Source organism: Pongo abelii, chromosome 8 (genome assembly GCF_028885655.2).
Source record: "Pongo abelii isolate AG06213 chromosome 8, NHGRI_mPonAbe1-v2.0_pri, whole genome shotgun sequence".
NCBI classification, from domain to species: Eukaryota; Metazoa; Chordata; class Mammalia; order Primates; family Hominidae; genus Pongo; species Pongo abelii.
Genome location: NC_071993.2, coordinates 129,999,438 through 130,021,128, shown reverse-complemented (window position 1 = coordinate 130,021,128; position 21,691 = coordinate 129,999,438). Strand labels below are relative to the sequence as shown.

General features: G+C 36.1%; 1 protein-coding gene across 2 annotated transcripts; it reads left to right on the top strand.

The window, feature by feature from the left end:
- Positions 1-80: 80 nt before the first annotated feature.
- LOC100449412 (ATPase PAAT) lies at positions 81-21,305 on the top strand. Of its 2 annotated transcripts, none has more exons than XM_054522998.2 (6): positions 81-400; positions 1,404-1,607; positions 2,407-2,479; positions 5,608-5,814; positions 14,035-14,489; positions 20,890-21,305. In XM_054522998.2, the coding sequence occupies exons 1-6, from the start codon at positions 81-83 to the stop codon at positions 20,957-20,959; spliced, it is 1,329 nt and encodes a 442-aa protein (XP_054378973.2). In that variant the 3' UTR covers positions 20,960-21,305. The 2 variants fall into 2 exon arrangements, with proteins under 2 accessions (XP_054378973.2, XP_024109190.3); XM_024253422.3 differs by having other exon boundaries at positions 19,542-21,305.
- The last annotated feature ends 386 nt before the right edge of the window (positions 21,306-21,691 follow it).

The window sequence follows — 21,691 nt, the reverse complement described above, 5'->3', positions numbered from 1 at the left end:
TGTTCCGCTCTCAACCTCCTCCCCGCACACTTTGAAAGCCGCGCTTGAGTACAGCTGGCACATGCGCATGCGTGTCTCTGATGCCTGCTCTCACCACCAAAGCCAGAAGCGGCGGGTACTTGAAGCGGAGTGAGCCGGAAGTCGCTTTGCCTGCCCACTTCCACGCTGTACCGGCGGAAATTCAAGCACTGGAAGAGAGGTTCCGGGGCTGGCCTGGCCTGACTGAAGGCGGCGGAATGGAGACCCAGACCGAGGACGGGAGCCTCACCCGCCGCCCCACGCTGGCCTCTTCTTGGGATGTTGCAGGCGGGGCCCTGACCCACAGCCTCCTCCTCACCCGGGCCGGTCTCGGCCCCGGTGACTTCGACTGGGAGGAGCTGCTGGCACCGCCTGCTCCAGGGTGCGCCGGGCCGACGGGGACGGGGTCGCTACGCTCGGCAACTGCCGCGCTTCTCGGGGAGCTGTGAGGGGAGGCGAGAGGGTCTGAGCCCGGGATCCGGGAGAGCAGTTGGTACCGGGTCTCTAGTGGGGGAGGGGAGCTACGAGGTAGTCCGGGGTGGGCGGAGGTGGGGTGGGTCCGGCCGGGAAGGGGCCGAGGCTCCTGGGCGTGAGCGGGGGAAGGTGACCCGGATTCGGAATTTCATAAACGTCCCCATCAGGCGTGACAGCTCCTCAGGACTGCTGTCAGTCAGTCCGCCCATCTACCCTCAAACAAGCCACCTCCTCTCCACCAAAACAGGCTGTGTAAAAAGTCCAGCTATAGATGATCGCTGTCAACTTAATTTCGAAAAAGATACACTTTTGTCTTTCATTTTGTCCTGCTCCTACTCCTGTGCACACAGTAGGTGTCCAGTAATTTATGTAATTATCCGAGAGTCAATTGCAGGGGATTGAGTAGAATGCTGATGATTGAGGAAAAAATAGAGTTTGGGAAAGCCCTGATGTGTGACACCTTCATTTCCGTATGAATTCTGTGTTGAGCGCTTCTTGGATGCTTGGGAAGGTGCTTGGACCTCAAGGGCAAGTGGAAGTGAGTTAGGAGAAAGAAGCCCCGGCCGGGCGCGGTGGCTCACACCTGTAATCCCAGCACTTTGGGAGGCCGAGGTGGGCGGACCACGAGGTCAGGAGATCAAGACCATCCTGGCTAACACGGCGAAACCCCGTCTCTACTAAAAATACAAAAAATTAGCCGGGCGCGGTGGCGGGTGCCTGTAGTCCCCGCTACTTGGGAGGCTGGGGCAGGTGAATGGCGTGAACCCGGGAGGCGGAGCTTGCAGTGAGCCAAGATCGCGCCACTGCACTCCAGCCTGGGCGACAGAGCAAGACTCCGTCTCAAAAAAAAAAAAGAAGAGTCATGTTCAGAGAACTATACTGTGTGATGTTTTCACCAATTTTCTTCTCAGTCAGGATCCGGTGATTTTGAAGAGAAACCTCAACAACAAAGATGAAAACCCCTGCTTCCTTTACCTGAGGTGTGGCCCTGATGGAGGTGAAGAAATCGCTTCTATTGGCATTTTAAGTTCAGCAAGAAATATGGAAGTGTACTTAGGAGAGGAGTACTGTGGAACCAGTAGGGGCAAGAATGTTTGTACTGTCCTGGATGACAGGTGTGTGACTTGTACACGGGAAAGTGTTCTTCTGAATTAGTGTTTTGATTTTTCTCACTTTTTGCAATAATTATTGATTCTCTGACATTGATGCCATATGTTATGGGAGAGAAGATAAAAATGTGCCAGTAGGCATAGAAGTTTACAACTTTAGAGATCTTAAAGACAGTGTACATCAGCCCAGTTATTTTTATAGATGTTGAAATTTAGAACTAACAGTCGAGGTGAATTGGTAGGAGGTCATAGCTAGTTAGTGGAAGAGTTTTATTAGAATGAAATTTTGAGAAGTGTGTCTCTTTCCTTAAACTCACAGCAGTCTGTCTTCCAAAAGTTAACTTGGTAGTCAGCTGGAACTTTGAATACATTTTCTTCTTGGAAGCCTATTAGAAATGGTGGAGGGATCTAAGACTGTGCTACATAAACCTATTTATTAACCTGTAACGCAACTTGTGATTTTTTTTCTACGAAGATTTTTCTCCAATCTGTCTTTAACCCAAAATATGAACTGTTTTATATCCTGCATGTTGGAAACAATTGCTGTGTTTATTGAGCTTTAAAATACAGTCTGGCTACATGGTTGTGCGTATGTCACATAATGTAATTTTTTCATTGAGCCTAGTAAGTGGTAGATGTAATCATAGGCAGTGTGCTTCAGTAATGGAGCCCAGCTCTTCATGCCTCACCAGGAAAACTGAATCTTAGGATTTAAATATTGTTCTGTAAACATTTATTTTTAAGTGTAACTATTAAAAGTGACAATATATGTAAGTAAAAAATATTAATTCTTTTTTATTTTTAGTGAACATGAAAAGATCATTTTGTACAAAAAATATCTAAAATTGGAGTCCTCCACACATGCTTGTAAAATAAAGGTAAGTTGTCAGTTGTTAACTAATTTGACAACTAAGTTGTTTTTGTACTCTGTGTATGCTTGTTTTCTTTTGGATTAGTAATACAATTAGTCCAACTTGCTTGCTTGCTTTTTTTTTTTCTTTTCAAGACAGTATCTTGCTCTGTTGCCCAGGCTGGAGTGCAGTGGGACAATCATGGCTCACTGCAACCTCATCTCCCAGCTCAAGCTAACTTCCTACCTCAGCCTCCCAAGTAGCTGGGACCACAGGCATGCACCACCATGCCTGGCAAATTTTTTAAATTTTTAGTAGAGATGAGGCTCAGAAATACTTAGTAAACATGTACAAAGAAATTACTTTTCTAAAAAATTATCAGCCCTTTTTAACATTGAATTAAAAAACATTTTTTTTTTTAAATTTTTCACCCAGTGACCAGTGAGTAGACTTTTTCTCTTAAAATTTAACCATGAGCCGCGTGCAGTGGTACATGTTTATAATCCCAGTTACTCAGGAGGCTGAGGTGGGAGGATTGCTCAAGCCCAGGAGTTCAAGACCAACCTGGTCAACAGAGTGAAACCCCATCTCACTAAAAAAAAAAATAAATAAATAAAATTTGACTATTTATTAACCACGGATAATGTATTGTTAATATAGTAGTGCTGTGTATTTTGAAGTGTTGGGAATTTGAGCAAAAAACATTTTTAAAAACTCTATATAAACTGTGGTGGCAAAAACCCATAAGCAGTTTTGGCCCCATTTATAAAAGAAAAAAATTAAAGAAGTTTCAAGCAAGAGAACCAATAAGTTAAAGGGATTGGACTGTTGTCTTCAGCATGAAAAATATTGTTAAGGTAACTGTTAGTTATGTCTTCAGAGTCTAGGGTTAAGGTAATGGGTTGGAAGTCTTAAGCCCTGAATGCTAATTCAGTTCTGTCGCTGACTAGTGGATTAGTCTTGGGCAGATTTTGAACCTATCTCATGGGTAAAATTAGAGAGCTGAAGAAAATTCTTGGATTCTTTTTATCTCTAAAATTCTGTACTTATTATCATTACTTACAGAAGATTGAAACTTATTTTTACAATAAGAAAAAATAAGTGATTTTTACAGGCAGATAGCAAACTCACAGGACTGATTATCCCAAGATGTTGTTTTGGATAGTATATATTAAATAGCTTCTAAAACTATTTGAATAAAGTAATTTCTTCATTCAACAAAGATTTGAATGCCTCTTAATATCAGGTACTATACCAGTCATTTAGGAATTAGCAAGAAGAAAATAAACTGAAATGCCTGCCCTTATGTTGCTTGTATTCTAGTGGGCAAGACAAACAATAAGGAGACTCAATGAGTACAGTAAATACTATATTTAGTGGTGAAAAAGGCTATGGGGTTAAAAAGAGAAAGGGGGATAATAGAGAGGTTGAAAGGTAGGAGGTTAATAGGGTGTTTCCTTAAAATGTTGAAGACAGTCACGTCTTTGGTTCAACACTTAAGAGTTCTTGGATCATGAGTCTGTATTGACCTGTGTCCTTGTTTGACATATGGACCTGTGTGTCTCTCTGAAGGTGAATTTTTTTTAACTGTTCAATGGAAGTACATGGGAGTGCAAAGGGTTATTTCAGGGAAACTCTAGGATTGATATGAAAGCTTGTTCTGAGGCAATAGTATATGAAAGTTCAAATTAAAAAATGGTTACTTATACAGGTTTTTGAGCACTTACTTACTGGTAGCTACTGGAAATTTTAACATATAATCCTCACAACAAGTATGTGAAATCATTGCTACTGTCTTCTCTCATTTTTATCCTGACTCAGATTTAGCATTTGCCCAGGGTCACACAGGTTGTAAGTACCAGAGTCATAATTTAAGTTTAGATTTGTCTGATTCTAAAGCCCGTTCCCTTTCCATTTTGCTACTCTGTTGTCTGTACCTTACATGAAATGTCTCTTGTTTCAGAAATATGGACAGGATAAAATGTTGGATAAACTACAGGGATAGAAGCCAGAAGAGATAGGTTTCAAGCTGGTTCTTTACTAATTGAGTGTCCTTTAACAAGTTAGAAAATCACCCTTGAAGTCATCATTTCTATGTGTAATCCAGCAAGCTATATTACATCATTTTGATATTCTCTTATAGTTCTGAATTTGAAAGGATTGAATTTTACTTATTTCAGTAAACATTTTGCATGGGCATCTGGACAGCCTTATTTTGTGTTAAGTAGCAAGTTGTGGTATGTTAAGGTCTCAGATTGGTATATAGTAGTTCCCCTTTATCTGCAGTTTTACTTTCCACAGTTTCCATTACCCACAGTCAACCGAGGTTCAAAAATATTAAATGCAAAATTTCAGAAATAAACAATTCATAAGTTTTAAATTGTGCTTCATTCAGAGTAGTGTGATCGAATCTCCTGCCATCCTGCTCAGTCCTGTCTGGAACGTGAATCATCCTTTTGTCTAGTATGTCCCTGCTGTATATGTTACTGCCCATTAGCCACTTACTAGCCAAATGTATCATCGGAAGGTCAATAGTAGCCTAGTGCTGTGTTACAATGCCTATGTCATTCACCTCACTTCATCTCATTATGTAGGCATTTTATCATGTCACGTCATTACAGGAAGGGTAAGTATTGCACAGTAAGATTTAGAGAGAGGAGACCACATTCACATAACTTTTATTATGTTGTCAAAATTACTCTATTTTATTATTAAACTCTTACTATACCTAATTTATAAATTAAACTTTATCATAGGTATGTATGTATAGGAAAAAATATAGGGGTTGGTACTATATGCAGTTTCAGGAAGCCACTGGAGGTCTTAGAACACATTCTGCACAGATAAAGAGGGACTACTGTAGTTTATTTTTAGTTCTTTAAATGGGTAAACATTTATTTAATCACCTCATTTGTTATTTTACATGAAGTCTTAATTTTTGAAAGGGCTCTTTTATTTAAATAGTTCATCTGAGCCTCATGATAAATTGGAATTTTTCCTGACTATTGCTGTTCTAGAGAAAAGTTTAAAATATACTTGAAGTTAATTTTTAGATTCTTGAATACTTCACTCTTGTTTAGGTCACACCAAGAAGTGACCTTAAATGATTATTGTTTTTAATATCATTCTTTTCTGGAACTTTTGTTTTATAATAGTTGCTGTCCTTTGGCGAAAGGCAGTGTGTGTTCATCAGTAAAGTTGTGGTACACATGAGATCAGTTTTTGCAAATTCTTCAACAAGCTCTCCTGCTCTAGGATCAAGGATAGACCTTGACAAGGTCCAAACCATAATGGAGTCCATGGGGTCAAAGTTATCTCCTGGAGCTCAGCAGTTGATGGATATGGTTAGGTTTCAGCAGCGGGTAAGTAGAAATGGATTTCTTTCCAGGTAACGTTAACGATTTCAAAATCATTACTTTTAGTAAAGAAATGTAGTGACTTAAAATTTTTCTTTTATACTGATTTAACTGTTATCTTTTAGTTTTATAGAAGTTAACATTTTTATAAATTTGCCCTTCTACAAAGTGTTTTGACTACATATTTTCACACTTTTTATGAATTCATTCATTCATTCAGTAAGATTTTTTTCTTGCAGTAAACAAGGCACTGGTTTGAGCAATTTTGAGTGTGCGAAGATGATCAGTTAGTCTGTAGTCTTTAAGAATTTTTACATTCTGGAGCATGTAAGTGGGGAATGATGAAAACACTAAGGAAAGGCTCACTAAAGGAAGTGGTATTTTATCTAGGCCTTTAAAATGCAGGGTGGGATTAGACAAGTAAATTTGGAAGAAGGCCATTTCCGACAAAAAATAAGGTGAATAAAATCTTCAATGCTAGAAGAATTTGATATAGCTGGGAAATGAATGGTAGTTCATTTCTCTGAAGCAAAAAAGTAATAGGCAAAGTTTAAAGTAGATTTCAGCTAGATCATAAAGATCTTTGGATGCTGGTTTAAATTTGTAGATGTTTTTGACTTACGTTTCAAGAAATTTTAAGCCACTGTCAAGTGTAAGGTGAATCTGAAGAAAGTGAGACTACAAGGAGAAGATGAGCTGCACGTTATTCCCCTCGTCCAGATGAGAGTGAATGAGGTCTAAGATTGGACATAGTAACATAATGCTGGATGCTAAATGATGCTAAAATGATGGAGCCATTGGGACTTCACAGCTAACTTAATGTTGGTATTATGATAGAAAAGTTAAACATGAAATTGAGGCTTTGAAGATGGTGATACTAATAATATAAATGCAGCCCAAAGGAGGAGGATGCTTGGAGGAAAAAGGAATTTAATTTTGGGAACATTGACTTTTAGCTGTGAATAAGACATTCCCTGAAAGAATGTTGCAAACATCTGGAAACAGAGGATTAGGAGAAATGGAATGAACCTTCAGTGGCTGGAAGGGAAGTTTAGGGGTGTACCCACAGTAGCTGACGGAGAGTGGTGAAGGGAGAGGATAAAGGAACCAGAAACATAGAAGGCAGCAGTGTGATAGAGTAGCAAGATAAAGGATTTGATGTCAGGTAAAGTGACTTCAAGCTCTTGTCCTGCCTCTTCTTAGTTCTGCATCCTATGGCAAGTTGATTAATATTTTTTTCAATATGAATTCCTCACGTACAAAATCTAAATGATAACACTGTAAGGATCACAGAATTGATGTGAAAATTTAAAATAAATAATACAAGTAAAGAACTCCTTGTAGATGGTGTGTGGTTCACAAATATTAATGTAGTACCAGTATTATAATATGGGCTGAGTTAAGAGAACCAGGAGAGCTGAAGATTATGGATACCACAGAAAGAAGAATTTCAAAAAAGAAGGAAATGTGTACTTTTCTTCCTCCCACACCATGTTCTCACCTGGATACCTCAGGAGATTCTTAACTGGCCCTCCTGTCCTGCTACAATCTATGCTCCACAATGTACCGAGAATGACCTTAAAGGATAATTGGATCTCATCCTTCTCCTGTGCAAAGCCCCCTGACTGCTTGCCGCCCTTTTTACTTAGAATTAATCCTGATTCCTTACCTTGATCTCTAAAATGTAGGCCCTGCTTGCCTTCTCAACCTCATCTCCTGCCACGTTTCCTTGGGCAGCTTGCTCCAGACATTCTGATATGTGTATTCCATAAATATCTAGATATGTTCCCACCTCCAGACCTTTGCACTCATAACTGTTCTCTGTGGCCAGAACTCCCTCCCTGTGATACTTCTGTATCTGCATTTTTCTTATTCAGATCTCATTTTAATGTTACATCCTTAATGACACCTTTCTTAGCCAACCAGTGTAAAGTAGCATGTACCTCCAAATCCATATCAGTTTCATCAGTGCCGTTTTGACCACTTTGTTGTTGTTTTTGTATTGGTTGCATGTTTATCTCACTAAAGGACAAGCTTCATGCAAACAAGACTTATCTGTCTTGTTTATGGCTCCAAGTATTATACACAGTCATGTGTCCATTCACAGTGGGGATATGTTCTGAGAACATAGGTGATTAGGGGATTTCATGGTTATGAAACCATCATGGTATATACTTGCAGAATTCTAGATCATATAGCCTACTATATACCTAGGTTACGAACCTGTATAGCATGTTACTTTACAGAATACTCTAGGCAGTTATAATGGTGAGGATTTGTGTATCTAAACATAGAAAAGGTACTGTAAAAATATAGTATACAAGATGAAAAATGGCACGCCTGTATAGGGCACTTACCGTGAACTGAACTTGCAGGACTAGAAGTTACTCTAGCCAAGTCAGTAACTGAACATGAAGGCCTAGAACATTACTGTACACTACTGTAGACTTTGTAAACACTGTATATTGAGGCTATGCTAAATTTTTTTAAACATTTTTTATTTCTCAATAATAAATTAACCTTAGCTTATTGTAACTTTTTTTTTTTATTTTTTGAGACAGAGTCTTCCTCTGTCATCCAGGCTGGAGTGCAGTGGTGTGATCTCAGCTCACTGCAACCTCTGCCTCCTGGGTTCAAGCGATTCTCCTACCTCAGCGTCCCAAGTAGCTGGATTACAGGCGCATGCCACCACACCAGACTAATTTTTTTATTTTTAGTAGATACGGTGTTTCACCATGTTGGCCAGGCTGGTCTCGAACTCCAGGTTCTCAGGTGATCACCCGCCTTGGCCTCCCAAAGTACTGGGTGGGATTACAGGCGTGAGCCACCATGCCCAGCCTATTGTAATTTTTTAACTTTATATACTTAAATTTTAAAAAACTTTTTGACTCTTTTGTAGTAAAGAGCTTAAAACACAAACTCGTTGTATAGCTGTACAAATATATTTGGTTTCTTTATATCCTTTTTCTATTAAGCTTTTTTTGTATTTCATTTTTTTTTAAGTTTTAAACTGTTTTGCTTAAAACAAAGACACAAACATACATATTACCCTAGGCCTACAGAGGGTCAGGATCATAAGTATCACTGTCTCCCACCTCCATATCTTGTCCCACTGGAAGGTCTTCAGGGACAGTAATACCCATGGAGCTGTCATCTTGTGTAATAACAATGCCTTCTTCTGGAAGACCTCCTGAAGGAACTGCCTGAGGTGGTTTTACAGTTAACTTTTAAAATATATAAGCAGAAGGAATATACTTTAAGACTAAAAATATGGTATAGTAAATACATAAACCAGCAACATAGTCATTGATTATTATTACTAAGTAGTATACAGTATACATAATTGTACATGCTATGCTTTTATATGACTGGCAGTGCAATAGGTTGGTTTACACCAACATTGCCACAAACATGTGAGTAATGTGTTACTGTGATGCCACTTGGCGATTGGAATTTTTTAGCTCCATTATAATCTTATGGGACCACTGTCATATGTGGGTCCATTGTGGACTAAAACATTGTAATGTGACACATACATATATCTATATATACACACATATATATACATATATATACACACGTATATCTAGATACATATATATACATACATATATATACACACACACCTGTTGGATTGATCAGCTATTTCTTGGAGATCCTCAGGGAGTAAGTGTGAATAGTGATGAGATGTAAACCAAGTTGTGAGGGATTAGGTAGTAACCGGGTATTTGGGATGTGGAGCTACTAAGTGCACACGGGTTTCTTTTTTCAAGTTTAGAGATAAAGAGGAAATTAGATACTTGTGTAAAGGAATATTGAAGATAAACAAAGAATTTGACAAGCTTGTGAGATTTGAGCTTTATTAAGAATTTATTTAGGGCAGTGTATTTTTTCAGGTACAGTCCATTGAACACCTGTGTCAGAATCCTTTGGAAGGTCTTCAAAATGCGGATTCCTGGCCCTCACTATCTACTCAATCCCAGAGGGTGGGGTCCAGGAATCAGTGTTTTAAACAGTCATGTCTAAGTGAGTTTTGTGTACATTGTGATTTGATAATAACTCTTTTAATGGAAGATTTTAAAAAGGAAGCAGTTGTTTGTGAACAAATTTTGGAAACGATTAGAGGATATTAATTACTTTACTGTCTGATTTCTCTATTTTAAAATCTTGACTTTAGGAAAAAATGAAACTAGATGTATTTTTATTTTGGCTGTGTCTTTAAATTTTTATAGTTTTATTTATAAATAATTTTTCTTTGCCATGAATTTTAACCAATACAGGAGTGTTAGGTAAAAATTAAAAATGTTTTCCAGCTGTCATTCTATACCCCAGAGGATACACAGCTAACAGTTTGGCGTGTATCCTTGTAGAGTTTTTTTATGCGTGTAGCAACACATAAGGCTCTCCCCCCTGCCGCCCCATCCTCAGCCAACACTCATGGGTTACTGGTATGTACATTGTACTATAACTTACTTTCTTCTCACCACTAATGCAGGGACATTTCTGGGACACCCTGGGGAAGAAAGAAGGTGATAACAGTTCTGTGTCCTTTTAAACATGCTAATGGAAGACTTCCTTCCTAGTAAAAAAAGTCCTTATTTATAGAGTGATTCTTACAGGATGTACCTGGTTCTCTAGGATTGCTTATTGATGACAAACTAGGCATCTATACATTCTAAGGCATAATGTCTAAGAAAATAATGTCTATCATCTATACATTCTACCATCTATACATTCTAAGGCATAATGTCTAAGAAAATGTCATATAAGCTGTGTAACTTTCTGCACATAAAATGGGGATGTTTCATGACCAAATCACCTCCTTTTGTGTAAGTGGTGTGATCACACATGTTGTTTGGGCAGGACTTCTCTTGGGGGAAAGGAAGGACCTCAGAAGTTTTGGCTTCTCTCTGGCTTACCTGTGCCTTGGAATTACTTGTTTTCTCGAAAGTTTGATTAAAGTTCAACACTCCAAGTTTTGTGAGTCTGAAATGCAATCCAAACCTTTGTGATTTCTCAATAAGTATTAAGGTTATTTTTAATTTCCTTCTATTTGAAGTTCAGGTTGCTGGCTTTGATTTGCTTTTGCTTTAGCAATTTAGAATTCTTGAATAGGAATTCTATATCAAAGGGCATAGCGTATGGTTGTCATTTAATGTTATCTGAATGAAAGGATATGACCCATTTTCTCAAAGAAAACATATTCAGTTATTTAGAAGTTATATTCTTGCTTTTTCCTCCTTCAAAATAAAAATGACTTTATTATTTAATTTCTTTCTGATTATTAAAGGTGATACAAAAAAATTAAAAAACAAAAAGGTATAGGAAATTCATACTTTCCTGAATCCTACAATATATTCAAAGATAAACTATTATTTTTTCAGAAATCTCTATTGTGTGTATACACAATATATGCAGTTATACATACACACATACACATATCTGTGTAAGTATATGGACACAGTTCTCTCTAAATGCTTTCGTACTGCATATGTTGCTCAGGAATATTTTTCACTTGAAAGGATATCAATAAATACAGCTTTCTATGATTTTATGAATATTATGCAGTTACCTATTCATGGGTATTTAAGTTTCTTCAAAATTTTTAATAGCATGTTAGCAGTGGAGGCTCACATAAAAAGAAATAGAGGAATAGCTACCAGGCACCTAAGATTTCTTCATTTCCTATAGTGGCATGTAGACCTATCTGAATTTCTTGATATTTATTCCAAAGAGAAAAGATCATCTGGAGAGCTCTCATCTCAGAAAATGCGACCTTTTTTAAATTGTGGTAAGAATACTTAACATCAGATCTACCCTCTTAACAAATTTTTTAACGTACAATATGGTGTTGTTAACTATAGACACTGCTGTACAGAAGATCTCTAAAACATTCATCTTGTAAAGCTGTAACTTTATAGCTACCGAATAGCAATTCATTTCTCCTTCCCCCCATCTCCTAGCAACCACCATTCTACTCTCTGTTTCTGAGTTGAACTATATTTTAGATACTTCATCTTAGTGGAATCATCCATTATTTATTCTTCTGTGCCTGGCTTATTTCATTTAGCGTGTCTTCCAGATTGATCATATTGTCACATGACAAAATATCCTTCTTCTCAAAGGCTGAATGGTATTTCATTGTATGATATTCATTCAATGATATTTCATTTCATTTTCTTTATCAATACATCAGTCAATGGATATTTAGGTTGTTTCTGTATCTTGGCAGTTTTGAGTACTGCTGCAGTGAACATGGGAGTGCAAATAATCTTTTTGAGATCCCAGTTTCAGTTATTTTGGATATATGCCCAGAAGTGGGATTGTTAGATCATATGGTAGTTCTATTTTTAATTTTTTGAGGAGCCTCCATACTGTTTTTCATCACTGCTATACTATTTTACATTCTTAACCAATGACTAATTTTCATAATCAGTGAATTCTTATAAACAATATTATATATCAGAAAGGAAAAATTTACATAGCAAATACCTTTACATTTAGATTTTTCTGTTTAAATGTTCTGCCTACTTAATGTTCACCCATACTTTTGACATTGACTGTAGTGTAAATATTATTACTCTTAATGTAGTTTTCCACTGTACATTTTGTTTTGAAATGTCATAGAGAAATAAATGGGCTTTCCTGTTATGACTGAGTAACTTTCTTTGAGCTTATGGGGAGTTGTCCAATGTTAACATTTTATAAATATAATTTTACATAATTTATCTTATTCCAGGAATATTTAAATATTCAGGTTTATTCAAAACTTGCATTTTATAAAACAAGATAAACTTACAATAGGTTAACATTTCTCTATAAAGAGCACTTTTCCAAAGTGCAGTTTGGTAAAAAGTTAGATGGGGACATGACATTACAAATCTTCCCCCAGCTTCCCTGGCCCTTATTATTCTCCTTTCCCACTTTATTTTTCCCTAAAGTATTTATCGCCATCTCCATTTCATGATACTTTTTTTTCTTTCTTTTCTTTTCTTTACTTTTTTCTCTTCTTTCTTCCTTCACTTTTTTCTCTTCTTTCTTCCTTCTTCACTTCTTTTCTCTTTCTCTTACTTTCTCTTTTTTTTTTCTTTCCCCTTTTTCCTTCTTTTCTTTTGTAGTTTGTGTCTCCTTGCTCCCCTGTCATATAGGCTCTGTGAGGTCAGGGATTTTAATTTATTTTGTTCGCTGCTGTATTTCCAGTGCTTGAAACAATACTAGCACAGAGTAGATTCCTGGTAAATATTTGGTGAATAAATTAATGTTGTTCTGGCTTAGTCTAGTAGTAACTTTTTAGAATATCTATAAGTATATGAACTGAGTTTCTTCAGCTAATTTACATATTGCTTTTTCAGTCTGTTTCACCAGCTGTTGAACAGCGATAAGTGTGGGATGATATCCCCTGATAAGAATCTATAGTAGACTTTTATGTTTTGGATTTGGAGTGGAGCCATATGCCTTAAGACTTAGGCTAGAGATATTTTCTTTTATCTAATGGAAAAATTAAAGAGCATAAAAGGGAGATATTGTAATCATCCCTTCAAGGTAAGCCAGAATCTTCTCAGGAAATAATACTGCATAACCAGTTGAATTGAGGCTGCAAAACAGCTCTCATTATCCTGGAAATTCTTAGAGCAAACACAGCCAGAAGTAGCTAATTTCAGTCATTGAAAATGTCACAAATGTACCCATAGAGCATCTAACTTTAAATAATGTAACTGTCTGTGTAGTTTCCAGGAAAAATTCATTGCAAAAGATATTACTAGGTAAAAGTGAGTAACTTACCATATTTTAACAGTTGGGAATGATATAATTGAATTTTAAGAAACTTACCGGTTCTTGTGGCTCAGTTGAGAGTAGTACATTTTATTATCATAAAGAGACATTTGTAGTGGAAACATTAGTGTTAGTGCAGTTTGACTATTCATGCTGGTATTTATTTAATTTCTTTTGGGAAAAACTACAATGAAATGACTGAAAGTCATGACTGTGGAGTTAAGTGGCCTGCATTCATGTCCCAATTCTGCCACTTACTGGCTGGTTACCTTGGCTAGGTACCTTTAGCCTTGGTCTCCTCAGCTTAATATTGGGATAGTATTAGTGGCCTACTTTATAAGGATGTTTTGAGGATCGGATGAAACAATGCACAGTGCCTGACTCATAGTAATTACTCCAAAAGTTAGCTGTCAGTATTATTAACATTAACATTTACTTGTTTACCTTGTTTAGAATTGTATTCCCATTGGAGAGCAGCTTAAGTTGGTGTTGGGCAATTCTGGATACAAGCATATGATTGGACTACAATCCTCATCTACCTTAGGAGCCTTAGACAAGTCATCCTCCACACCTTTTCCTTTTAGAACTGGATTGACATCTGGGAACGTGACTGAAAACTTGCAAACTTACATCGATAAAAGTACACAACTGCCTGGTGGAGAGAATTCTACCAAGCTTGATGAGTGTAAAATTATGCCTCAAAACCATTCCTTTCTTGAAAATGATCTTAAAAATGCAATGGCCTCTTTCTTATCAAAGAAAGCAAGTGACAACTCAAATATACCTAACTCTGAGTTGCTGCCTTTTCTCCAGAATTTATGTAGTCAAGTTAATCATCTCCATGTGGGAAATAAGACCAAGTGTCAGGAAAACATCACCAAGCATGGTGAACGCATTCTTGGTGTTGGGTAAGTATTATTTTAAGACATATGAGTTTCGATTTGGTAGGTGGAAGAATCAGATGAAAGGAAACAGGTTTGTCTCAATGAGTACTGCCTAAAATTTGTTTCCAGAGAAAATTTTAGCAACTTTTACATTTTACCATTAATACACTTAAAGGGGATAACTACAGAGTAGAATGGATTACTTTGAAAGAAGTCCCTATAACTGGAGGTTTTGCACACTTCCCAGGCATTTTGTGGAAGGGTCACAAGTATTAATTCACAGTTGGAATAGAAAGTGATTTGCATGAATGGAAAGGAGCTGTGGGAATCATAATCTTTATGTTGTTTTTATATGTTTGTACTATTTTGTGCCTGGGTATGTTAAGCATGTCATTGTGACATTTTCCTTGAAGATTATGTTTGGTCTAGGCAAATTCCTGAATTATTAAAAAACTATATTAGGATAATAATCATTTGTAGTTTACAGGCTATTATTCCCAGTCTCTTAATCCCTTATTTTGGCAGTACATATTTGATTAAGAGATAGCTAAGTATTTAATATGTTCCTAATTGCTTAAGTAGATATAGTGTGTCAAAATGGTGTTCTAGACTAGAATTCAGGACTCTAGGTGTGGTTTTGGCTTAAACATGTTGCCACACTGTTTAGTATTCTTTAGCCTAAGAGATTTTATTTGAAAATGAGGTAGTTGGATTATTTTATAACTAAACACCACCACCAACCAACAGGATTGAGTTGACATTTATAGAGAACTCTACCAACAATAGCAGAATATACACTTTTTTCAACCATCTATGGAAGATTTGCAAAGATAGATTATATCTTGAGTCACAAAGCAAATCTGACCAAATTCAAGAGGATTGAAATAATACAATGTGTGTTTTCTGAGCATAAATGAATCTAACTAGAAACCAATAAAAGACAACAAAATTTCCAGATTTTTGGGAATTACACAGCATTCTTAAATTTATGGTTCAAGAAAAAGTTGACAGAAATTAAACGTATTACACAAAAATGAATGAAAATACAACACATTAAAATTTGTGGGATGCAGTTAAGAAGTGTTGATAAGGATATTTATAGCACTAAATGATTACATTAGAAAAGAGGATTGTTCTCAAATCAGTAGCATAAAACTACAGCTCAACCAAAATAAAATAATCTGAATAGTCCTATAACCATTAAAGAAATTGAATTTACAATTTTAAAGCCAAGCAAACTGAACTTAAAGCAAGCAGAAAGAAGGAAATAATAACAGAAATCAGTATAACTGAAAACAAGCAAACAAAATCAATGAAGCCAAAAGCCAGTTCTTTGAGAATTTCAATAAAATTGATACACTTCTAACAAGACTATCAAAAGATAAAAAGAGAGAAGATGCAATCATCAGTATCCAGAATGTAATGAGATGTCACTACTGATCCTAAGGCCATTAAAAAATAACAAGGGAGGGAATATTACAAACGAATTTATGCTCATAAATTTGACAACTTAGGAGAAATGGATTAATTTCCCCAAAACCACAAACTACCAACCAAACTCAGCCAACATGAAATAAGTAATAAAATAGTCCTATAACCACTAAAAATATTTGATTAATGATTGGAAAGCTCATGAAAAAGAAATATCCAGGCCCAGATGGCTACACTGAAGGTTTCCACTGAAGATTTAAAGAACATCAATTTTACATGCTTTTAAAAACTAGAAGAGGAGGGAAGATGTTCCAGCTCATTCTGTGAAGTCAGTATTAGCCTGACACCAAACTAGATTGCCCCCCAAAATTAAAATACACAAAAATGCAAGTAAATATATGTAAAATATGTAAATCTACAAAAAGTACTTATAAAGTATGTGAAAAAATTTATAAACCTAACAAAATATATACAGGATATGTGAAATGAAAATTATAAAATACTGACGAAGGAAAAGAAAAGCCCTAAAAACTGGAGAGACGTACCATATTCGTGGATTTGAAGACACAGCATAGTAAAAACATCAGTTCTCTCTTAGTTGATATATAAATTTAATGCAATTCCTATGAAAAATCAAGCATGATTTTTTATAAATATGAATGAGGTGATTCTAAAATTTAGAAATGGAGAATTTTTTAAAATGGAAAGATAAAGGAACTATAAACAATTTTGAAAAAGTATAAGAGAAATCACTACTTGATTTCAAGGCATAGCCACAATATTGAAGACTGTGTTATTGTCAGAGGTGTAGACTTATAGATGGATAGCACAGAAATAACTCTACACAAGTACACCAACTGACGTTTGACAATACAAAAATAATTCAATAGAGGTAGAATTGTCTTTTTAACCTGTGCTGGAGCAGTTGGATATCCACAGGCAAAAAATGAATTGTGACTTAAACCTTATACTTTATGCAAAAATTAACACAAAATTACTTATAGACTAAAATGTAAAATATAAAACTACAAAGCTTTTCTATGGGAGAAACTCTAGGGACCTAGGACTAGGAAATGAGTTCTCAGATATGACATCAAAAGCATGATCCATAAAATAAAAAACTGATATATTGGGCCCCATCAAAATGTAAAACTTTTGTCTGTGAAAGACCCTGTTAGGGGAATTAAAATACAGACTGGGAGAAATTCTTTGCAAATTACAAATCCAGCAAATGACCTGTATCTGAAGTACGTAAAGAACCGTCAAAACTCTATGTTAAAAGAAAATAAAAATAAAACCTAACAATCCAATTTAACCCATGGGCAAAAGCATAGTCATTTCAACAGACAGGATATACAAAGAGCAAATAAGCACACAGAAAGTTGATCAATATTGACTTAATGACTATTAGGGAAATGCATATTAAAACCACAAGATATCACTACATATTTGGATGGCTAAAATTTAATGGTAACAATACCAAATGCTGACAGATGTTTGGGAACTGGATCTCTCATACATTGTTGGTAGGAATATAAAATGGTACAGTCACTCGAAAAAATATTTTGGCAATATCTTAAAAACTAAACATACAGTTACCATACAACCCAGCAATTACACTCCTGGACATCCCAGAGAAATGAAAGCTCAGGTCCACACAGAAACTTGTACACAGTTATTAATAGAAGCTTTCTTTGTAATATCCCAAAAGTCCCAACTAAAATGTCTTAGCAATAGGTGAATGGTTAAACTGGTACATCCATATCATGCAATGCTGATGAGCAGTAAAAAACAACTTGAACATCTCTCAAAGGTGTTTTGCTGAGTGACAAAAGAGAATCTCAAAAGGTCACATACTGTATGATCTCACTTATATAATATTTTCAAAATAATAAAACTGTAGAGATGAACAACATATTGATGGTTACCAGGTATTAGGGAAAGAAGACTTTAGGGGAGTAGGTATGACAATAGAGGGGTAGCAGGAAGGAGATCATTGTAGTTAAAGAATGGTTCTGCCTCTTGATTATGGTGATGTTTAAATAAATAGGTGTACATGTGATAAAATGGAATAGAACTATACACACACATCATACTAATATCAATTTCCTGGTTTTGATATTGGATTATAGGTAGATAAGATGTGACCATTGGGAGGATTGGATAAAGGGTACTGAGAAACTAATATCTTTGCAACTTCCTGTGAATCCATAATTATTTCAAAATAAAGAGTTTCTTAAAAACTCTCTTTGGTGTATTCTAGAGTAGTGGCTCTCAGACTTTTGGTCTTTACACTCTTAAAAATAATTGAGGACTCTGATAAACTTATGTAGGCTACATAAAAATATTTGTTTAAAAATAACAATAAACCCACTGTGTATTAACATAAATAACAGTCTTCATGAAAAAAAGCCAGATTTTCTTTTAAAATTTTATTGAGAATAGTATTTTAAATGTACATGAATCTATACATAATGGCTTTTGGCTGCATTATCATATATATTGAATTATAGCATGTATAGTGAAATATAGCTAGTAAGAGCACAGTAGGAATACTGAGAACAGAGTGGATTAATCTCTGAAAAAGCATGTATTTATACACTAAATCTCTACTACTTTGAAATTTTAGGAAAGAAGAATACACAACTACAGATTCTGTTAGTCATCAGGGCAATAACATAGATTTTGTAGCCTCTGGAAAATTCATGAGTATGAGGATGAAAAAGTCAAATAACATCTTAGTATAAACACACTTGTGACCTCAGTGAATTCCCAAAAGAATCGTGGAGACCCCAAGGTTCTGTGGACCACATTCTGAGAGTTACTGTTCTTGTTTTGAGATGGAGTCTTGTTTTATCACCCAGGCTGGAGTGCAGTTGCATAATCTCAGCTCACTGCAGCCTCTGTTTCCCGGGTTCAAGCGATCCTCCCAGGTAGCTGGGACTACAGGCGCCCACCACCATACCCAGCTAATTTTTGTACTTTTAGTAAGAGACAAGAGTTTCACCGTGTTGGCCAGGCTGGTCTCAAACTCCTGACCTCAAGTGATCCACTCACCTCAGCCTCCCAAAGTGCTGGAATTACAGGCGTGAGCCACCATGCCTGCCCTGAGACTTACTGTTCTAATGTTCATTGTGAATGTTAGAAATTGGTGTGCTTTTTATTTATTTTGTTAGTTTGCCCATTGTAGTTAAATCCTGAAGTGTTTTTATATCAGGTTAAAAAAAAGCACCTTCCAGTAGTTTAGTAAGGTTGTTTGTATGGAAGAAGAAAAACTTTATAGAGTTGCTTGGGGAAGTATTTGAAAATATACATGTTGACTTTAGAAGAAAATTGGGCCAGATCAGTTTTGATTTGGACCTCAAAATCAAAAAGACCCTTTCTAAAGACTTGCCCTTTGAGGGTTCCTTTACACTTTTACATTTCTGTTCAATTGTATACTAAAAAAGAATTAATAATGTGTTGGGCATTTAGGGCTGTGGTTGCCTGTTGTGGATGTGTATTAGAATCTACAAATGCATTATAAGAAGACAGAGCACAGTTGTGGAGACAAATCTCAGCAATATATGTTGGCTGCTTGTTTTATAAGCTCGGTTGTTTTTGTTATTAGGGAAAATTTACATATTTTTAAAAATGTATTTTTAGAATGGAAGAGCAACCTGTTTGCTCCTACTTGGAAAAGATTCTTTCTAAAAATATGGAACTGATGGAAAAGAAACTTACGGATTACATTGATCAGCGAATACATAAACTCCAGGAGCACATCGATGATAAGATTTCTTTGTTAATGGATTTGCTGCAAAATCCTAACTCCCCGCCCACTGGGATACCTCTAAGACATTATGACTCTGGAGAAAGACTTTCAAATGGAGAAAGATAAGCTCTCAACATAAACAGTGTACTGCAGATATTTATTACATATTTATTACAAAGCCAAAACCCAAAAATATTTATAAAAAGCAAGGATTTAATGTCCTTTGAGGGATCATTGTCTTACACAAAGTGACCTCAGTTTTCGTTTTTACTACACTTGTTATTTTAAATCCAGTACTGTGCACTGAGTTAATATGATACAGTCAAATTATTTTTGCTCACGATATTTTTCAGTCTTACAGAAATGTATGTATACTTGTGTTAAGAGTTTAAAATGCTTGAGGATTTCTAATACAGTTCATTAGTTTGTATTGTATATGTGTTTAAGTATAATTTTTATTTATACAAAGATCTTATAGTCTTAGAAATATGAAAAATAATGCTTAGAGTATTTGATTTTTTTTTCTTTTTCTAATTATCTTGGAAAATTGGATACTTAAGACTTGGAGCCTTTAATTCAGATTACCGATTTACATTTTGTATTGCTTGTGTGAGATAATGAATAAGATGTGATATTTGGCATGTGTAAAATTAGTTCACTCTGGGGCTGTTAATATTATTTGTTTCATTACAGAGTAGCTGTAGGTAGGAAAGTAAACATCAGTACTAGCCTAGTCCTTGTTACGATTAGTACTTTGGATTTGATTTTTCCTGTAAAACAGATGCAGTCATCTTGTTTGACCTCAGTAACCCCAGACAGTATAAGAAAACCTCTCCTTTTGAGCTGATACAGGTTTTCTCCCCAGAATCCTTTTCTGGCATGTTTATTGTGTGAAATAATGAGGCTCTCCATGGAAGGATGAACACATATGAGTCAAGGGATTGCAATTCTCTCTGATAGACTTAGTTTTCAGATCTTATAACTATTGTATATGCATTGAAGGGTGATGTATTTGCATATAAAAATAAATGCACCTGCTCTGAGAACTACTTGTCTTTAGTTGGTAGAACTGTTTTATTTTCAACTAATCTTTACTTCAAATGTCTTATTTTTTAGAAAAAGGGTATCTCATACTCATTTAATATTTTGGCAAATTTCTTCTTTAAAAATGTTACCTGATGTAATTCCTGCATGACATAGCTGAATTTTTACCCTGCCCTAACTCTGCTTATCTTTAAGAAACAGGATGCCTGTGATGAAAAGTTCCCTTTGTAACCAGTCCAGAGGAGACTGGTTACAACCACGATAGCTGACCAAATGACTTTAAAAAGACCTCAGCCTTTTTTATAATCTTATTTCTGTGCTAAATGACACTCCCACCAGCGCCATGACGGTTGACAGTCGCCATGACAGTGACCAGAAGAAGCCATGAAAGGACAAAAAGGAAGGCAGCACTCTGGTTTTCGGAAGTTTACTGCCCATTTCTGAAAAATCCATGAATATTCCTCCCTTTGCTTTAATGTGAAACACCTTTATCAGAAAAATTATATTTTAATGCCCTCACTCCTCATTAGTTGAAGAGTTGATTTGTGAGCCATGCTCCTGCTTCTCAATTCAGTGGCAATTGAATAAAACCTGCACTGTTTGTCACTCTTTTTTGGTTTCATGTATCGGCTTTGTGACACCCATTGGGGAAAGACCCCATCTTTTGGAGGACCAGCTTTGTTGGTAACAAAACGAGGGCTAATTTATATGCTGTTTGTTCATTTTTATCATACTACAAAGGTGACACAGTATATGGAACAAACTGTGACCGTAGTAATGTCAGGATTTGCATATCCCTTTTGATAGGCCCTTGAAGGACCATTATTTATGGGACATTCATAACATATATTAGATAGTATCTCTGTTCTCATTGAGAAGTCTGTCTCAAGTTTGAATCTGTTAGTTAATAGTCCTGCATTAGTTAATAGTCCTGCATCTTCTGGTAGTTGGGGTCTGTTCATTGATTCACAAAGTGCCTCACTATGATGTAGTAGCA

Coding starts and splice junctions, on each gene's coding strand:
- LOC100449412 (XM_024253422.3), top strand. CDS start 81: ATGCCTGCTCTCACCACCAAAGCCAGAAGCGGCGGGTACTTGAAGCGG. Junction 1,608..2,406: donor TGTACTGTCCTGGATGACAG/GTGTGTGACTTG, acceptor TTTTATTTTTAG/TGAACATGAAAAGATCATTT. Junction 14,490..19,541: donor GAACGCATTCTTGGTGTTGG/GTAAGTATTATT, acceptor ATGTATTTTTAG/AATGGAAGAGCAACCTGTTT.